General features: G+C 41.3%; 1 protein-coding gene across 1 annotated transcript in view; it reads left to right on the top strand.

Annotated features, from left to right (window-relative positions):
* The window catches only part of kmt2d (lysine (K)-specific methyltransferase 2D), a 211,852-nt gene that overhangs the window by 115,564 nt on the left and 75,273 nt on the right, over positions 1-21,015 (top strand). The window contains exons 34-36 of the mRNA XM_069904938.1: positions 3,396-3,575; positions 4,534-4,691; positions 7,850-10,191. Coding sequence (XP_069761039.1) covers positions 3,396-3,575; positions 4,534-4,691; positions 7,850-10,191 — 2,680 coding nt within the window. The remainder of the gene's footprint in view (positions 1-3,395; positions 3,576-4,533; positions 4,692-7,849; positions 10,192-21,015) is intronic.

The following is a 21,015-nucleotide window of genomic DNA, read 5'->3' as shown; positions in this document are numbered from 1 at the left end:
GGTTATGTATTCCATTAATATTTATAGTCATATAGTTCAACCTGGCCATCTCATACTTTGTTTACATCTCATTTCTGCTTCTTCACCACCCCTTTTCCCTATTTCCATTTCTCAGTTTTCTTTTTTTGAACGCACTGTATGACAACACTTCTAAAACATAAAATATTTCAACCATTCCCACATCTAAAATTCCCTAAACCCCAATTGTTCTTTCCCCCCCCCCCCCCCGAGTCACCCCTTCTCCCTTGCCGGGCAACCACAACTTCCCTCTCCATTCGGACTGCGAACCTGTTCGCAAGTGTCAACTGATTTTGCAGTGACTGTTATTCTCTCCCACCCAACCCCCTCCAAAAAAGACTTTTATCTTCACATTACAACAAAGCTCCCCCTCTTCTCTTTTTCTTCTTCTTATTTATCTATTTATTTATTATTTTTAACCCCTCCTCTTTTTCTCCCCCTCTCCCTTACTTCCCTAGTTTAGTTCTTACTTGTACATTATTTTTACTTCTTTATATGTAGTTTGTCGTCGTTCTTTATTCTTGTTACATCTCTTCATCTGTCTTGCAGGCGTTCTGCAAATTCTCGTGCTTTCTCCGGATCCGAGAACAGTTTGCTTTGCTGCCCCGGGATAACTATTTTAAGCACCGCTGGATATTAACATAAATTTATAGCCTTTCTTCCATAGGATCGATTTTGCTTCGTTAAACTCCTTCCTCTTCTTTAGGAGCTCAAAACTTATGTCTGGATAGAAAAAAATTTTTTGACCTTTGTATTCTAGTGGCTTTTTGTCTTCTCTTATTTTATTCATTGCCTTCTCCAATATATTTTCTCTTGTCGTGTATCTCAGAAATTTTACTAGAACAGATCTTGGTTTTTGTTGTGACTGTGGTTTCGGGGCTAATGTTCTGTGTGCCCTTTCTATTTCCATTCCTTCCTGCATTTCTGGCATTCCCAGGACTTTTGGGATCCATTCTTTTATAAATTCTTTCATATCTTTGCCTTCTTCATCTTCCTTAAGGCCCACTATCTTTATATTGTTTCGCCTGCTATAGTTTTCTATTATATCCATCTTCTGAGCTAACAACTACTGTGTTTCTTTAACTTTTTTGTCCATTTCTTCCAATTTTCTTTTTAAGTCGTTCACTTCCATTTCTACCGCCATTTCACGTTCTTCCACATTTTCTAATCTTTTCCCTACATCTGTTATGACCAGCTCTATTCTACTCACCTGTACTTTTCATTTCACTAAATTCTAGTGTCAGCCATTCTTTTAATGCTTTCATTTGTTCTTGAAAATTTTTTTTATCGATGTACTGTCCATTCATTTTACCTCCTATTCCTCTGTGCAGAGGTTGGTGTTCTTCTTTTTCTGCTCTTGGGTTTGTGTGTGTCTCTTCTGACTTTCTCGTTGAGCTGCTTGTCTCAGTTTGTTGGGTATTTTTTTTCCATAGTTTCTTGATGTTGGTCCTCTTCTTCTGGGCTGGTTATCTGTTGTGTCTCTAGTTTCCTTTTTTCTTTCTCATCCCTCCCTTTCCCGTTGCTTTCTTATTCTTCCAGCTGGGAGCCTTGCTGTCAGGCAGCTCTCAGCTGTTCGTGCTGTGTAGTTTCACTCCACAGCTGGTCCCCCCTCCCGTCGGTGTTCTCCTTGTTATACGCAGTTGCACACCCCTGTTTGCCTCCGTGAGCCATTTTTGCAGTCCTGCGGGTGGTGGGTCGCGACCCTCCGGGGTCTCCACTAACCTCGGGGAGTGGGCTCCTCTTTCCACAACGGGTCCCTGCTTTTTCGTGCAGGTAAGGCTTTCACCTTTCTCTTCCGGCGTCTGTCTGTCTTCTTTTCTTCCCGTTGTTTTTGGCTTTTCTTTCTTTGGTGCCATTTTCTCCACACCTTTATTTTTTATTTTGTTGTGTTTTGTGTATCTGGGGCTTTGCTTTTACTTCACTTTTTTCCTTCTTTTCTGGAGAGGGCTGGAATTCTCCAACTGGCCACTACTCCATCACGTGACTCCTCCAAATCCATACATCTCTCAAGGTTGCTGCACAATTAAGAAGGCTTCATAACAGGAGGATTGAGTTCAGGAGTCGAGAGGTCATGTTGCAGCTCTACAAATCTCTGGTAAGACCAAACTTATCGTATTGTGTTCTGTTCTGGTCACCACATTATAGGAAGAATGTGGAAGCTATGGAGAGGGTAATTTACCAGGATGTTGCCTGGATGCAAAATAAGTCTTACGAGGCAAGGTTAGTAGAGCTGGTTAGTAGAGCTGGGGACTTGTCTCTTTGGAGTGAGGAAGGATGAGAGGTTTACAAGATTCTGAGAGGCATAGATCAGGTAGATAGGCAGCATCTTTATCCCAGGGTAGGAATAGCAAACACCAGAGAGAACACGAACAAAGTGAAGGTAGGAAAATTTAGGGGAGACATCGGGGTGTTTTCTTTTTACACTGAGTTGTGGGTGCCTGGAATGCCTTGCCAGGGATGGTGATGGAGGCTGCAACATTATGTGGATTTAAGAGACTGTCGGGCAGGCACAAAAGAAAAATAGAGGGTTACGAGGCAGGAAGGCTTTGGTACTTTTTTTTTTGGAAGGAATATATGGGTCAGCACAACATCAAAGGCAGAAGGGCCTGCACTGTAGTGTTCTATGAATCTTGGATAAACCCTGAAATTAAGGCTTTGCCTGGTATTTGTGGCGAATGTAAACAGTCTCTTGAGCTGATTTTGAAGCAGAGCAGTTAAGTTCTCTGTTGTGGCCAATTGTTATTTGTGACCAGTAAAACATTATCTGCTTCTTATCACATTTGATGTTGATGGGAACATGCTGTGCAAAAAAATTAATTTCCTACAACACAATGGGGGGCACCAACTTGTTAAGAAAAAGTAACAATTTTATACATTTACGTGAATGGCTTAAATTTCTTTTATATTTAAATTTTAAATGTCGACATCTCGGTAATAGGCCCTTCTGGTTCACAAGCCCATGCTGCCCAATTATACCCAATTGACCCGCAAACCCAGTGCATTTTGAATGGTGGGAGGAAACGGAGCATCCGGAGGAAACCCACGCAGATACAGGCAGAACATACAAACTCCTTACAGACAGGATTCGAACACTGGTACCTGTGGATGGTGCTTTAACAGTGTTGTGCTGACCACTGGATCCTTTGGAATTGTTGGATCCTTGTTTATAAAATTCTCAACATGCCATAAAATAATGTGTGGACTGGGGGAGAATCAACCAGCTAATTTGGGGCATGAACCAAGCATAAATCAGATGCAATTTCAACCTGGGAAAATGAATGCTGCAGTTTCAACCCTTGGGTAATGGAAGTGAATGATATACATTTGTTCTGGAAGAAACTTTGTTTAAATTAAATTGTTTTCTAATTTTTTTGAAGCGCCAGAGGCTGCGTCAGCTTTTAATACGTCAGCAAATTCAGCGGAATAACTTGCGACAGGAGAAAGAACAGGCAGCTGCTTGTGGTAGTGGCACCACCACAACCAGTTGGTCACAAGAAAATTCAAGTCAGTCCCATGAGCTGCAGACAAGAGCACCACCTCCATACCCCCTCTCTCAGGTACCAACTGATACTGGGTATCTGATATTTTAACCCTTATTTCTTGCAGATATTTTCATCAGCTGCTATCTGGGTAGGCTTTGTCTTCTAATTTGGAAGGGTTGAATCTTTCACAGGTCAAAATGGTTATTTCACGTTTTTTTTTAAATACATATTCTGTCCCTATCTTTGTCTTTCTGGCATCTTCTTCATGGATTTGCTCCCTGGATTGAATAATACATTGTGCTTTTTGAGTTTTAAACTTAGACATGCAGCACGGTAACAGGCCCTTTTGTCCCATGATCCCGTGCCATCCAAGTATCCCAATTAACCTACAACCCCGGTATGTTTTTGAACATTGGGAGGAAGCCAGTGTACCTGGAGGAAACCCACGCAGATGCAGAAAGAATGTACAAACTCCTTACAGACAGCGCGGGTTTCGAGCCCTGGTCCCAATGGTGCCGCCCAGCGTGGCACTAACTGCTACTCTAACAGTGCTGCCCAATTACACCCAATTGACCTACAACCCCCAGTACATTTTGAACAGTGGGGGGGACACCAGAGCACCCAGAGGATACCCCACGAAGACACGGGGAGAACATACAAACTCCTTACAGACAACCGGATTCGAACCCCAGTCCCAGTTGAGATTGAACATTTAGCATTCTCTGGTGTTAAAATTAATGGTGTTAAAAATCTCACTCAAGCTTGAGATATTTGGGGGGGGAAAAACATTATGGGAAGAACGAGCATGATGTTTATATGCCAAATTCTTGTATCTCCAATGTCCCAAAGCACTTGCATGCAGGAAATTATTTGCAAGAGTCATGATGATTTTGTGGAGACATTTTGATGTTGATTGAAGGAGGACAGATGTTACCTCAGTTCCAATCTGACTTTTTAATTTTTCTGGATTATAATAAGGAGTGAGGTTGTAATGTTTTCAATTTCAGACTTTAAAAATTTGTTTGCTTTGCAGGATCGGTCTGGCCTACGAGGGCTTATTCCTGGCTCTGGAAATGGGAGGTTAATAAATCCAGTGGTAATAGAAAAACAGCATTTGTTTCCCCAGGAGGAGAGTCACCGTCGGCCTCCACAACTTGGCATTTCCCCTGCTGGTGAAATGAACTCTCCCAGGTATGTGCATTTAATTATCTGTTTGCATGAAAATGTACGCTGGTTGAATACAAAAAAAAACCAGCTGGATCAAGGATTATTGCTCACAACTGTGAAGGTATTCTTCCATATGCAATGTTTCAAATTGCACTTCCACAAGCCCATTAATACATATCTTTTAAATGACGTGTGTTCATGAGCAATGAACAGCAGATCTCTGCACTAGTTTGTGACAAGGAGTGTTTCTGCCATATTGATACACAAGGCAAGAGGGAGGAGGGTAAAAATTACAGCAAGAGATTTAATTGCAACAAAATATCCCGTTCCAATTTATCACATGGCATTCTGGGATTTAAAAATGGGGACTTGCAGGTTAAGCTCACAAACTATTCATTTACTGATGAATATAAAATCATGGATATCCTGTTCCTCTATCTGTGTACTTGACGGTTGATAATTTGGGAGCGTTTCTATAGATTCATAGAGTTATGCAACATGTAAATGGCTCCTTCAGCCCAAAGTCCATGCAAACCAAAGTGACCATTTAAAGTAATCTCATTTGACCCATATCCCTCAAAACCTTTCTTATCCATGCACGTAACCCACTATCTTTTGAATGTTGTAATTGTGGCTGCCTCTACCACCTCATCCACACTACCCTTGGAATAAAAAAATTTGACTTTAGATCCCCTTTAAATTAGTCTTCTTTCGCTTTAAAGCTATACCCTCTACTTTTAGACTTCCCTACTGGGGGTGAGGTGGGGGGGGGGGATTGAAACTGGCTACCTCCCCTATCCTCATCATTTTATAAACCTCTCACCCTCTTTTGCTTTATGGAAAACAGCTTTGTCCGACCTAGTCTCTCTTAAATCAAGCCCTCCAGACGAGGCAATATCCATGTGAATCTTCTGTCTTCAGCTTAATCGCATCCTTCCGATGGCTTTCCGTCTCTTCCTTGTGTGCTCTTTTCCTCTTATTTTCTTCCCTCTTTGCCCACCAAAAAAAAGGCATAGTTTTTTCTTGGTTCTCTTTTTTTGCCCTCTTCCCTGGGCAATTGGGTGGCGCAGACATGATCCAAAAAGATCTGTTACTGTGCTGTACGTGTTCCCTTACTTTGTTCTCTCCTCTAAGCCTCTAATACCCTGCTTTCTTCACCCCTGGCCCCCCCCCCCCAAACCCGGTTATCTATGGACTCTGTTCCATTTCCTCTCTCCAGCATTTAAAAAAAAAGTCAAGGATAGTAGTCAAAAATGATTTGGCTCAATATTGGGAAGTCAAATAAGTTGTCATGGAGATAAGAAATAACGATGGATTCAGTTGGCCAAATGTGAAAAATGAGAAATGGCAAAGACCAAAATATGGGGCAAAAAGAATACAAAATAATATTATTGAAGTGGAGTGAAGCAATTAAATGTTGTGTTCAGAGGGATCTTGCTACTAATACAAGAAACTGAGAACGTTATGCAAGTATAGCATTGCTTAGGAAGTCAGATGGAATTCCAAAGTTGGGGAATTTTGCTACAGGCATACTGGACTTGGGTGAACTAACTTCTGGAAAACTGCATGTGACCTTGATTCTAGTACTAAAGAAAATATGTACTTGGAAGACGTGGAAAGCAGGTTCACTGGCTGGATTGTGGGGTGAGAGTAGATTCAGTAAATTGGATTTGCAGAGACTGGCATTCAAAAGAATGAGGTGAACTTTTTGAAATGTGAGATTCTGAAGGGACTTGACATAATAGATGTGCCGAGGATAAACAGCGAGGGAGTAAAACACGAGCGTATAGTCTCAGGATAAAGAGTCACTCATTTAGGATGAAGATGAGAAATAATTTTTTTTCAAAAGGCGTGAATCTTTGAAATTGTCTATTGTTGATGCTGAGTCATAAAGTATGTTCAAGCCTGAAATTCTTGAAGATCATGGGGATCCAAAAAAAAAGTAGTGGAGGGCAACAGCTACCTCAGCCACGATCTCATTGAATGGCAGAGCAGACTTCAGGGGCAAGTTGGCCTATTCCTGTTTTTGTGTTTTATCCCATGTAATATTCAAGCATCCTGCACTTTTCCAATTCCTATTTTATTTCACAAGCACTTGTTTGACTTTACCCCCCCCCCCCCCTTTGAAGAGCTGGTTTTGGGTGTCTTCAGCTCTTTGATTCCATCTGAATGACAGTTGAATACTGTAAGCAAGGAATAGTGCCCTTGTCCACTCACTGTTGCAAAGGAAGCACTTAGTCCAGTATTTGAACACCTCTTTCCTCACCTTTTCAGTTGAAATATGTGAATTTCGTTTTTCTTTCCCAATCTTATTTCCTAACTGTAGTGGCATAATCTTGAACTCATTGCACAAACAGTGCAGGAGATCTGTTGGAGCATTGCAATAACATTTTTGCTGTTGTAGAATGTCCATGCCTAAATGGTCTGTTGTGTGGGTCCCATTATGAAATAGTTTAATTGCAACATATCTTGGGGTTTTTTCCCCTGTGGACCTTGGAACTCAGCACTTGGGATTTTTATCTCAAGAATTTGTGCCTTATCTTTGTACAGTAAGCAAGCAGTGGGGTTTTTGATCTTAAAAAGGAGTTATGGAATGCGTTCTCATGATGTAATTGCTGAGCATCAGTTGAACTCTTGGCAACTAAAATTTGCACAAATCACTTTTTTTCATTGGATTCTTTAATCATTGATCTTGGGAACTACAATATTAAAGAGTGGTTACCTGTAATATTTATTTAATTACAAGCAAGTTCATTTTATAAGAAGTCATGGCAGTTGTGCAGAACCTTTGTATTGACGTACGTGGCACGGGTAGGGTAGCGTAGTAGTTAGCGCAATGACGTTACAGCGCCAGGACCCGGGTTTGAATCTCGAGCTGTCTGTAAGGAGTTTGTACGTTCTCCCTGTGTCCGCGTGGGTTTTCCCTGGGGGCCCTGGTTTCCTCCCATCGTTCAAAACGTTCCGGGCGTTTAAGTCAATTTGGTATAATTGGGCGGGACAGGCTCGTGGGCCGGAAGGGCCTGTGTGTCTAAATTTAAATTTTAGATTTAACTTGCACGTTTTTAAAGGCCTAATTTTCCCACCTTCTCCACAAGTGTATTAAATTACCCAATTTGAAAAGAGCGCACTACACACTGCTGCTTTGCATTACTTGCATCTACAATTACTATTTTATTTTCTAGACAACCGGGGGTTGGTAATCAACAAGGATTCCATTCAAGAGGCAAACCAGCTAATCAGCAACAACAGTGGCAACAGCAGTTAATACAAAGGCTTCCTGGGCAGACACGTTTTCAGCAACCTGAATCTTTGCACGTGAACAGGCCTGGAATGACAATGCAAATGAACAGCACAGCTGGGCTTAACCCTAGGATTGCTACTCAAATCACTTTTCAAAATGCTCAGCAACCAATTGTAGCGTCACCAATTCCTGTGAGTCCTCAGTATATAGAACTGAGGCACAATTCGCAACGATTACCCATTGCCGCTCAGTTGGTACAGCGGGCACCCCAGCCAAGGCCACGTCTTCCATTACCAAATCAAGAAATCAGTTCATTTGTGCAAGGGTGTAAGATTGTATCAAGAGGTCCAGGTACATCTTTACCACAATCACCAGTAGGGATTACACTCTTGCCCCAACCGAATCTTTCTACCCCATTATCATCTTCACCTCATTCAGCAGAAGTATCAAGTGCTCATCAACATATCCAAGCAAAAGATCCATTGGAATCTACAGTGCAGGTTGAAGCCCAACAGCCATTTCAGACCAGTTCATCGACTACAACGTCCACTTCAAGTTGCAACCCTGAGGGTTTGAAGGGCACAACATCCTTTCCACTTAATTCTGTCCCATCCATCTCCAGTGTTGTTAGAGAACATGCAGAATTAGATCCAAGGAAGATTTCTTGTGATGATTCTGTTGAAAAGGCTTTAGATGAAGAGCTTGATTCACCTAAAGAGCTGGATGAAGAAGATGATCTTGCTAATTTGAGCCTTGACCCAGACAGTAAGACAGATGATGAACTTGGTAACCTTGATAACCTGGAAACCAATGATCCCCACCTCGATGACCTTCTGAAATGTGAGGAATTTGATCTACTAGCTTATACTGATCCTGAGCTAGATACTGGTGACAAGAAGGACATATTTACAGAGCAACTTCGTTTAGTCGAATCTGCGAATGAGAAGGCAGAAGAAAATCAGGATATACTAGCTGATCAAGATGCTGTTGAACCAACTAATAAATGTACAAATGATAATATCGCCAGCTCTGATTTACAAAAGACTGAGAAAGAAGAGGAGAATGAAAAAACAAAATTGAAATCCGATATTATTCCAGATACTCCATCCACTTCTGAAAGGATAACTTGTGAGTCAGTGAATAATGTAAATTCTGAAACAAGCAGCAGTAGTCAATGCAGTGATTCGATAACTAGGGCCCCATCTACTGATAATTCTCCAAAGCCTACTCTTGATCTGGTCTTGAAGGTTGAAGAGAATGTTTCCCAAAGTTCAGCTTGCCAGTTTGTGGCAAATACTTCAACGGCTCAGATATCTTTGATAAAATCAGAAAGCCCACCAAAGGGTGATGATGAGAGAGGAGCAGTGTCAATGCTTCTCAGTCTGGGTACTGGACTTAACGTCAATACAACTGTAACACCATGTCAGAGTTCTGCGTGTACGACCAGTGAAACGCAGACAACGACTCCAAGTGGTTCAATTACTTCAGGCAGTCATGGGGCTGCGCAGGTTCCAAACACTGAGCATTCTAATGTGGACTTAGAGACCGTCCCCTGCACCTCTTCAGCACAGATAATATCCAAGTTGCCACTGGTTGCCCAATCTCGGCCATCATTGGGTAAATTTGGACTTGATGAAATGTGCCCACACGTGCCCAGTGTGGAGCAGAAACGGCGGTCTGTGGATGACCTTGTCAAAGTGGAGAGCTCTTTGGAGGCAAGTGAGCTTCCACTACTCCTCCATGATTTACTGGAACAAGAAAAAATGGAACTGCAGCAGCAGCAGCAATTGGGAGGATCGCAGTGTTTATCTGCTCCACAGCAGCAGCATTCAGGACCAAAGGCCCATCTTCCAGTTCTGCAGCAGCTCGAGATTTCACGTCAACAGGCTCATTCTGGGCTTCCCCAGCACCTTCCAACAACACAACAGTCTCAGCACCTCGAGGGGCCACCACAGAACGTCAACTTGCCACAGCCACACATCTTGGGGGTGATACAGCACCATCAGTTGGGGATCCCACGATCTCTTCCATCGTCACAGCAGCAACAGTTGACTGCATCTCAGCAACGGCTTGGAGCCTCTCCCCATGTTGTCATGTCCCAACAGCAGCAGCATATGGCAGCAGGACAACATCCAACGCAGCAGATAGTGGCTTCACAGCAGAGTCAACATTTGACCTCGCCACCGTTATTGCCAACTCAACAGATGGGCATCATGCAGCAGACGCAGCAAGTTGTGATACAACAGCAGCAACAGTTAGCCAATGCTTTCTTCCCAGATACAGGTACAGTAGGTAATGGGAAAATTTGCCTTTCGGGTTGGCCATTAGTGGCTGCTGCACTGAATTAGTCATAGAAATGTCAAACTCTGGTCTTCATAATCGGTTGTTCAGGCGATCAATAAAAATCCCATAACGCCATGCAAAAAAAATAAGGAAGTTTTGGGGTCTTGGCCAATATTTCCCCCCACAAGTAGCACCAAAAGTAAAATGGATCCTAGATCTCGTGGCTGTTTATGGGATCTTGTTGTGCGCAAAAGGCCATGGCAATCACCATCACTGTGCCTCAAAGTAATATACACGAAGTGCTTTGAGACATTATTGAGAGACATGATACCGCGCGATGCGAAAGCAAGTGACTCCGTTTACTTGTTTAATTTCAATTTCTGTTGTGCAGAAAGTGGATTAGGATAGGGTTTTGTGTTCCTTTTTAAAACCCGTTTTGTTAACCTTACAGTCATTCAAAATTTATTTGTGCTTTGCAATGCTATTTCATCACATTTCACACTGTTTTGTGAATGAAAATGATAGCATTCAATAATTGAAGAAATCACACTAACCCTTAATTTGTAGAATTAGAAAACGAAAAACTGCAAATGCTGGAAAATACACAAGCTAGCATCTCAGCAGATCTTTGTGCCCTTCTGGAATGACTTAAGATAAACTGTTGAATGCTGACAGGTTAAGTAGTGTTTATGTGTAGATCAATCAGAGTAAATTTTGTTCAACATGGTTGACTTTTCATTCTTCCTCCTCCACACACCATCGGAGAATTGCCTGTTTTTATTATCCTCTCAGGAAACCATGTGTCATGTTTGCTCTCAGAAAAAGTTATCAAGATGTTGCAGAAAGGTGATGCTTCGAAAGAGTGCCCTTGCAACATGTGAACTTCTCGGTTCTGTTTCATTGTGCCACTTCAGTTTTTCCCAGCTGAAGATTCTTTGCTCTGCAAATAACTGATCTACAAAGTTGTTGGCAAGCCTCTCTTCAGTCCAGGTTGATGAGAGATTATTAAACATTGTCAGTCTCGTTTGTTCAAGTTTTTGTGGTATCCTTTTCTTGGAAAACCTAATGGGCCAGGACTGAGAGACAGAATATAATGTTGTCCCTTTCAGGTGCTCTATGTAGAAGAAGACGTGTTCTTTTGTTTTGAAGTGGAAAAAGTTCACAGTCTGATATTTTTTCCAAGAAAGGGTACAAGACCAGCTTTCTGTTGATTGGGCAGCTGGTCCTGTAGGAAGCTTTTTTTAAATTCTTGTAGCTTGTGATGTCAGATAGCTGTTTCCCTTTCATAATGGATGTCCTACAAGATGTCGACCTAAACTGGTATTGTCTGGGGAATGAATCTTGACCTCTGAGTTTCAGGCAGGAATGCTGACACCAAGTTCAAGTCACTATCCCACCAAGACCACCTGCAAATTGGAGGAACAATGCCTGATTTTTCGTCTGGGCACTCTCCAGCCATTCTGACCATTCTGGTTTCTGCTAACCTGCTCTCCTCTTCCCCTTTCCCGTTCTCCTTCCTCCTCTATTCACCCAGTCATCCCTCCTCCCCTTGATCGCTGCTGTCCCCTCCCTCCCTTCTCTACCTTTCACCTCCTGCCTTTGCGACCACACCTTCTAGCCCGAAATGTTAGTTATGTGTTGTTACCATTTCCATATAAAGCACACTGCTGAACTTGTTAAGTTTCTCCAGCTTTGTGTTTTCTCTATTCTTCTTGTATGGCAATATCAAAGTCCAATCAAGTGCTTCCTGAATTACTGATTATGAGCAAATAAAGCAGTCAGAAATCACAGCAATAACTGAGCTAAACGATAACTTCTAATCTTTATCCTCTGCATAGTGTGTTCAAACTGACTCATGGTGGTTGCATCATTGTCATTGCCAATGGCAATGGAATGTGTCCGCATCAAAGCAAAATAAACTGAATGGTGTCATAAATATCGGAAGGCATCTGAACCAATTCCTTCAACAGGTTAATCACATTTCCAATGGACCACTCTTATTTGCTGACTTTTGTGATCATGGCTCTATAAACATGCAATCGTTATAATAAACAGTGTTCATGGGCTCTGGTGACTGCTTGATGGCTAAACAGCCTTTTGCAACTGTATCTGATTAGGGAGCACATTGCCGCTACTTCATTAACTCTGGCCTCCGTGTCCTGGTTTTCTGGTACTACCAACAAGCGCATATACACCATGTCCTGGTTTTCCAGGACTGGTTTTATACCCAACCACCAGTTGGTTTGTATTGTACTTTACCACTATATAGGTTTACCCAATCCGGAGTATATATGATGAAAGGTTAAAAATGGCCGGAGTCCAAAGGGTTAAGAAAGAGGCAGCAATTAATTCTGGTTTCTCTCAAATTCATGACTTTCAATGTGATGGTCCACAGACTGAAGTGACTACATTTAATGCCACTTCCTTTACTGTTCTGATTGATTTATATTCCCTTCGATGGGGCAGGTGCAGGTTGTGGAAATGTTATTAAAACCAGAAGCTGACAGAACAATTTTAGCCAGGCATAGATATGAAAAAGAAAGAAACCTTTTTTTTGACCTCCTGCCCTCAATTGTAGATGAAAAAGTTTTACTGAATTGCAGTTTTTTTTTACCGTTCCCAGGTTTGCCTATTGACTTGTGATAACTAATCTATTCTTGGACATCTCAATGGTTATGGACGACTGAATATTGTCTACCCATTGGAACCATCTTCAGGAATGTGCATTGTTGTTGAGATTATCCACCATTTTTGAAATTAATCTCATGGGAGCCATTGGAAAATCCAATATTTGGAACACGATCATGCACAAAGCAAAATGGAAGCATTGTGGATTATAGAATTGAGTTTGGCCCAGCTGAGAGAGACGAGGCATTTTGTCTAAAAGCAAATGGCATTTGCCAAACCTCAAAGGGCAGGACGTGACAAGTGACAAACTTAGTACAAGATGGTTTCTGTCAGTATGACTGTGATAGCAGCAAATCTCACTGTTAACTATCAGGACCACTACTCTTGAGATCTCCCATACAGTCCACAAGCAGGATTCTTGGTTAGGTGTAAGTTAACCCAGCTACAAAGTTGGGAAGAAATATTAAAAGAGAATTGTTAAAACCACTGAAGAAATTTAAAATGTACAAAGGCCTGATTATCCTTTTTAAAAAGTGACATGTCTAGTAAAATACTGTTTTAAGAAGTTTTGAGTCTGTTAGCACCAACATTTTAGTTTCCAAACTGTAACTTGATTTGCACCTGCAGACAGCATGGACGTTGTGTAGGGACTAGAACTTAAAGCATCAGTTACTAGAACAGTCAACTTTGTGTAATTGAAATGTAGCCCAATGTTTCTAGGTCACATTACAATGCCACAGAGTGTGATGATAATACTTCATGACCATAACAAAAGAGGGGTGGATTGGATCTCATTAATACTTTGTCAAAATGGTATTTTGTTCTTGGTGATTTAATTAGTACGAGTAAGTATAGAGTATATATTTAGTACAGGAGTTAGAATGTTATGGTAAAGTTACATAAGACATTGGGGAGGCCAAATTTGGAGTATTGTGTGTAGTTTTGGTCACCAAACTATAAGAAAGATATCAGTAAGATTGAAAGAGTCCAGAGAAGATTTACCTGGATGTTGCCCAGACTTCAGGAACTGAGTTACAGGGAAAAGTTAAACAGGTTAGAACTTTATTCCCTGGAGCGCAGAAGAATGAGGGGATATTTTATAGATGTATTTAAAATTATGAGGGGGTTAGACAGAGTAAATGTAGGTAGACTTTGTCCACTAAGGGTAAGTGAGATGCAAACTAGAGGAAATGGGTTAAGGGTGAAAGGGGTAAAGTTTAGGGGGAAACTCTTTCACACAGAGTGGTGGGAGTGTGGAGCGAGCTGTCAGCTGAAATGCTGAATGCAGGCTCAATTTTAACATTCATAAAGAATTTAGACTGGTATATGAATGGGAGGGGGATGGAAGGCTATGGACTGGATACAGGTCAGTGGGACTAGGTAGAAAAAGTTGACGTAGACCAGAGGGCTTGTTTCTGGACTGTAATGTTCACTCATATGATATAACATTGTATAATACCACAGTTAACGAATATGTTCTTATAACCTGAAATCTTTTAAAAAAAATTATATAAATCCTCAACTAATCTTTATAAAAAAAAGGATAAAAGACTGGGAAGTCTATCCTAAAATTAATTGTCTGGTCTTCACCAACAAAGAGAAAAGAAATAAAATATAGTCCGGAAGGGAAGATAATCCTAAGTGATGTGGAAATAATTTCTAAAAGGTCACCAAGTTTCTTCAAATTTAACAGCAATATCAAATGTACGACTCCTAACTTTCTTTAAACTTAAACATGACAGAATTTGAGAGAGCCCTTGAGTCAAAGCAGGTGGGTTAGAATCTTTCCATTTAAATAAGATAATTCTTCTCGTCAATAAAGTAGAAAAGTCTACGACCGATGTGTGGACGTGGGAACCTGTCCCACTTCTGGAAGTAAAATTCCAGAAAGAGCCATCAATGGGTTAGGTTGCAAACCGATATTCAATATAGCTGGCAAAAAACCTCTCCAACATCGGGCATGACCCAAACATACGAGTTCGAGACATCACTGCTGATTTACATCTATCGCAAATGGAACTAATGTTAGAAAAAAAATACAGGCCAATATATCTTTCAACATATGAGCCTGATGTACCATATTGAAGAGGTATTAGCCAATCCAAAAATCTTCTCCCATAATTGCTCTGGAAGATGTAACTGAAGTTCCTCTTCCCAGGCCCTTTTAATTTTCATTATAATTTGTTTGCAATCTTAATAACTTGTTATAAATGTTGCCTTATGAAAAGGGTTCAAATGAAAAAAAAGTATCAATTAAATCCGGTTGGTATGCTGTTGGAAAGTTAGGCGTATTCAGAAAATTTCTAATTTGAAAGTATCTTTGTAAAAAAAAATGTGATTTAGGTATGTTATATTTATTAGACAATTGTTCAAAAGACATTAAACTACTATCTATAAACAAATCTGAAAAAATAACTATTCCTTTAACTTTCCAAAAAGAGAAGGCTTGATCAATTATAGACGGTTGGGAAGAAAAAGAGAAATCTGAGCATCTTGATGAATGCACCTTTACTATCCATTTGTGCTAGGGCTTTGTGTCGAGCCAGTGAGATAGAACCTGCTGTAGATTTGTTGCTACGATAGGCAAACTGGAACGGATCCATGTCACCGCTCAGACAGGAGCTAATATGCTTCAACATTCCAACTCTGTTTTCAATGACACAGCCAGTTTTCATTCCATTCAAACACTTTTCCTCTGATGCCATGGGCTTTTAATTTATGCTTAAGGTAGGAAATGCTAAAGTGGGTCAGAAAGATTCATCTCGTGTTGTGTGCCACTGATTTATCTTGATTACTTCTTGAAATTCCTTGGGGGTACTGATCTGTTAGGCCATGGCGCACAATTTTTGTTCCATGATCAATTTAGTCAAATTTTTCATATTTTATAGACAAATCGTTTTTCTTTAAATGTAATTCATGGTAGAATTGCTTTTGTTGGTGTATATATAACTTCGATTATCCAAAATGGTCAGGATTGGTCTATTTCGGATAAACGTTTTTTTCAGATAACTGGTCATTTCTTTTTAAAAACAACCGAGTAGCAACAGCAAATCACTTGTATTAATGTTTAAACAGCGAGGAAGGGTTTTTTAACCATTAAAATAATGTTTAATTCTCACCAAAAAAAGTGCTGGCCACTGCCGATCACCGACACCTCCACTCGTGCCAGCAGCCTGAGATGGAGCAGCCAAGGTCCCCAGCCAGTTCGGCTTCGAAAATATTTTTAATAAATGAGGATTTCTGATTTGTTTTACACAGGGAATCATATTTGATAAAACTGTCTGATTTTTGAGGTTGCAGCAAGCAGAATATTAGAAAGTATTATAAGAATTTGTGGGATTGGATGGCTGATTTGGATAACAAATTATACACAAATAGGAAATGCTGCTACACCTCAGTCAACTTCGAAGAGGATCTTGTCTTGGACATGAACGAGCACTTGGTGGATTATGAGCTCTCCGACATCAGGCTGGGCAAGGAGAGGTTCTGCTGCCTGGAGATGCTCAATACGAATTCTCGCCTCAGTCTGCACCAGAGCTCCTGACGCTGAAACCTTCCCTTGGCCTACTGCACGTGCACATTGGATGGGCATCGGGTGCTCTGGTGTAGGCCGGGGGATTCAGTAAGTGTCTGTTTTTGAAATGTGAGATCATGGCACCTGCGACAGATGCCATGGTCTCACAGCACAGTTCAAAAATATGCAGCGTGAGAGGGCCATGGGGTTGGGAGCATTGCTGGACTGAAAATGCACCATGCACCCCCCTCTCTTTCCCCCCCCCCCCCCCCCCGCCCCACCGGTGCCAACATAGAGAACCAGGATGCGAAGCTGGAACAGCCCCTGCCGGAATGAGCCCATGGGGAGACAGGAGCACGCTGACTTGCCAGTGAATGTTCCACCTGTCTGGGAAGCCTCCCCAGGGATTGGCAGCAGCGGTGGAGATATGTCAGGGATGGGTGGCGGTGTTTGGAAGTTCTTGGTGATTGATGGCGGCCAGCATGTTTTTTGATGAGAATTAAACGTTATTTTAATGTTTCAACAGCCTTCCCTTGTTGTTTAAACATTGATACAAGTGATTTGTCACTGGGCAGTTTTTTTTTAAAGGACCAGTTACCAAAAAATTAAATTATCTGACTTAGGTCCAATCTATTTCAGATAATTCAAGTTGTAGTGTGTGTATGTGGGAGGTGGGGGAACCTTGTGAGTGAAATATTGAGTCAACATCCTTTTGTTTATACCACCAAGCTTTGTATTGAATGAATAGTCAACATATCCAAAATGATGAGGGGTATTGAGTGAGTAAAGGCAAGCAGGCTTCTTCCACTGAGTGTAAAATCCTGCAGAAGGTAGCAGACACAGCCCAGGACATCACTGGTAAAACCCTCCCCACCATTGAGAACATCTACAGGGAACCCTGCTGTCAGAGATGCAGCAATCATCAAGGACCCACACCACTCAGCACACGCTCTTTTCTCGCTGCTGCCATCAGAAAAGAGGTGTAGGTGCCACAAGACTCGCCCCACCAGGTTCAGGAACAGCTGCTCCCCCTCCACCATCAGACTCCTCAACGACAAACTCAGTCAGGGACTCTTGCACTTTGCTGATTTTTTTCTCTCTGTATTGCAGTCAGTTTGTTAACCCGTGTGTGCTGTGTACAGTTTTATTTTGCACGACCAATAAGTAGTAATTTTGCCTGGCCTGCAGGAAGAGGAATCTCAGGGTTGTATATGATGTCACGTATGTACCTTGACATTAATTCTTGTCTCACCTATATTTCAGATTTAGGGGACATGGTTAAGGGTGAAATGTTTGAAGGGAACGTTTGGGGGAACTTCTTTACACAGAGAGTGGTGGGAGTGTGCAACAAGCTGCCAGCTGAGGTAGTGGATGTCGGCTCGATTTTAACATTTAAGGGCAATTTGGACAGGCACATGCGGACTTTCATGTTTAAAACATGAAAGACTTCAGACACTGTGGTTATAGTAAAAACACAATGCTGGAGAAACTCAGTAGGTCAAACCGTGGCCTTTATATAGGAAATATAAAGAAACATCACTAACGTTTTGGGCTTGAGCCCTTCATCAAGCTATGAGCAAAATGTAGGCAGGCACTTGAGCAAAATGGTGCAGGGTGGGGAGGAACATAGTCCCACAGGCAGGAAGTAATAGGTGGATAAGGGGGAGAGGGAAGGGGGTGGAGGTTTGGAGGAAAGAAGACAAAGGGAAGGGAGGGAGAACAGAGTGGGCTGGCAGAAATTGGAGAAGTCAAAATGTTAATGCCCAGATGGAAAATTAGGTGTTGTTGCTCGAATTTGCGGGTGAGATAGTTAATGAGGCAATGGATAGATATGTGGGAGGGGGGTGCGGAATTGAAATGGTTGGCCACTGGGAGATTCCTATCACTGATGAAGATAGAGTGAAGGTGCTCAGTGAAGCGATGTCCCAATCTGCGTCCAGTCTCTGATGTAAAGAAGGCCGCACCGGATGCAGTAGATGACTCCCGTGGATACACAAGTGAAGCGTTGCTTCACTTGGAAGGACTATTTGAATTAAATTAAATTTTTTAAAAAATTAGATGCACAACATGATAGCAGGCCCTTAAGGCCCATGAGTCTGTTCTGCCCAATTACACCCAATTGACCAACACCCCCAGTACAGTTGGGGCCCGAATGGTGGTGAGGGAGGAGGTGTGGGCACAAGTGTGGCATTTCCTGTGGCTGCAGGGGAAGGTGCCTGGCAGGTGATTAATGGGAAGGGATGAGTGGACGGGGGAGTCACGGAAGAAGCGGTCCCGATGGAAGGTGGAGAGGGGAAGATGTATCTAGTGGGATCATGTTGTAGATGGCAGAAAATACCAATTTATAATATGTTGGATCTGGAGCTTGATGGGGTGGTAGATAAGGACAAGGGAAGTACTGTTTTTGTTGCATCTGGGGGCAGAGGGGGCCATGGCAGATGAGCAGGAAATGGAAGCGATGCGGGTGAGGCCTGAGTTGATGGTGATGGAGGGGAAGACATGTTTTTGAAAGAAGGAGGACTTTTCAGAAGATCTGGACTGCAAGACCATCTTGGGAACTGATAGGAAGGGTATAGTCTGGGTGCAGGTCATTGGGACTAGACAGAATAATAGATAAGCAAACTAGATGGGTTACAAGGCCTGTTTCTGAGCTGTAAGTTTGTTTCAAAAGACGATATCAAAACTCACACTTGGCAGTTGGTAAACACTGGCCAATTTGCCCTGCCCAGGAGAAGATGTATATTGTACATTTTTCACCAGAGGCTCTTGACTTGTTCATTGGTGTATCTGAATAGTTCCCACAATAAACAGTTTCTCGTTTGGATCTATCATCAAGTTCACTGGAATTCTAATTTCCCAAATCATGACCTTATTTTGTCCAGCTGGCTGCATTGTACAGATGAGCTGTTTTCAGGGCATCTTTTTGAACCCGCTGTTAATTATGATGATCAGAAGATCCTGAACCAGTCTACTCATTTGCATGGGTTGTCAGATTATGCTGTGGTTTGAAATTGCCAACGCACCAGTGGCTCCTTCTGTGCATATTCTGGCTTGTGGCCTATGCTTCTCTGTTGCCATTGACTTAAGCATGCCACAGGATTTTGAGAAAGAGAAAAGGAGAAAAAAACAAAGATGATGAAAAATGTCTTTGTCTAGTATTTTGGCAGAGAACCCGATGGGTGACCACAATCTCACCTGGGATGGATTGGATCCACGGAGCACCCAACTTTCAAGAACCTCCTCAAATCCATGAACCAGACCCTTTAAAAAAATCTTTCCCTCTTTGTCAGAAGCATTTTTCCACAAGCTGTCTCTGATGTCATTTTGAAAGAAGAATCCAGTCCATTCCACATGCTTCTCTTTTCCCATACCATTGTAAAGTGTATATCCAATGGGTTTCACTTGCATCTATTCTCTTCATATTTTCTGTTTATTTATTCTAGATTGTAGGGAATCAGCATTTAAAGTAATTTTTCTGCAATGCTTCTTGGATATTTTGTTTTCAGCCCAGTTAAAGTCCACCACACTTAAAGTAGAAAATAATGAAATAATAGACGGGTAATAAGAATAATTCACCTTAAAATATCTAACCTTTTAAACAAGTGAAAGAAACCGCGTGATTTCGGTGTGCCATTAAAGGTATAGATGAACAAGCTGATGTAATTCTGATTTTAGAAAAGAACAAATTGCCTAATATTTTTCAGATCTTAGGAAAAGAACATGAAGGTGAGATAGAAGGTTGAACTGGGTATGATCGTTAGGCAACAACTTAACTTAATGTGCAATTTCAGGCAATCTGATCAAAGCTTCAGTGAGGTTTTATCGGGACTGATGAGTTGTATTTATGAGGAGAGTCTTGTGCAAAATTAGGTTTTCATTGGGTCACATTTATCTTGGTATCCTCCACCCAAATATATTTTTTTTTAAATTGAAGGGAGTTTCTTTCTTGCATTTAAATTGGCACTGTTGGTGACTATTTCAATTGAAAGTTAATGAACACTGAAAGCAATGAATGACTGAACAGAATAGAGAAATGGATGTTCAAATGTATTGATAAACATCTGACAATGATTGTTTCCTCCCTCAATGCTGCCAAAAAGAGGAGAATGTATAATTTATCTATGCTATTTCTGGTTTACTGCTGCATGCAAAAAAAACTTGTTTTCAGAAAGAGGTGTTTGTAATTTATGCAAAAATAACTGGTACGTTTGAGGAAAATGAAAAAACATTGTGTAAATGTTATTTTGATCTTGTATGGAAGAAAGCTAGGTAGCAAGTGAATGTGTTTTATATTTCATAGCTGCTTCATGGATATTTCTGAATCAAGTTTATATTATGGCAAATGCAAAATTATTGCCTGCAGAAATTCTTAGAAATTTACTAAATATGACTAGGTTTAATTAGCAAGGGTGGCAACGACTTTTGCAAATTGTTACCTTCAGCTGTTTCTTTATATACGGAGGGTTTCTCCACCCTAAATCACCATGACATGGGTATAATTCAAGTTAATTTCAAGAATGCATATAAAGATAATTGTTGGCCTTGCTTCATAGGTAATCATTATTTGTGTATGCTTCATTCATCTGTGAGTGAAAATGTTTGATGGTGGGTTATAATGGAAGGTAATTTTTTGTTTATTGAAGAGCAAAAATTCTGAAAATGTGGGAAATCTGAAATAATTT

Source organism: Narcine bancroftii, chromosome 12 (genome assembly GCF_036971445.1).
Source record: "Narcine bancroftii isolate sNarBan1 chromosome 12, sNarBan1.hap1, whole genome shotgun sequence".
Classification (NCBI taxonomy): domain Eukaryota; kingdom Metazoa; phylum Chordata; class Chondrichthyes; order Torpediniformes; family Narcinidae; genus Narcine; species Narcine bancroftii.
Note: the sequence above shows the minus strand (reverse complement) of the source record. Positions and strands in the feature narration are given on the sequence as shown.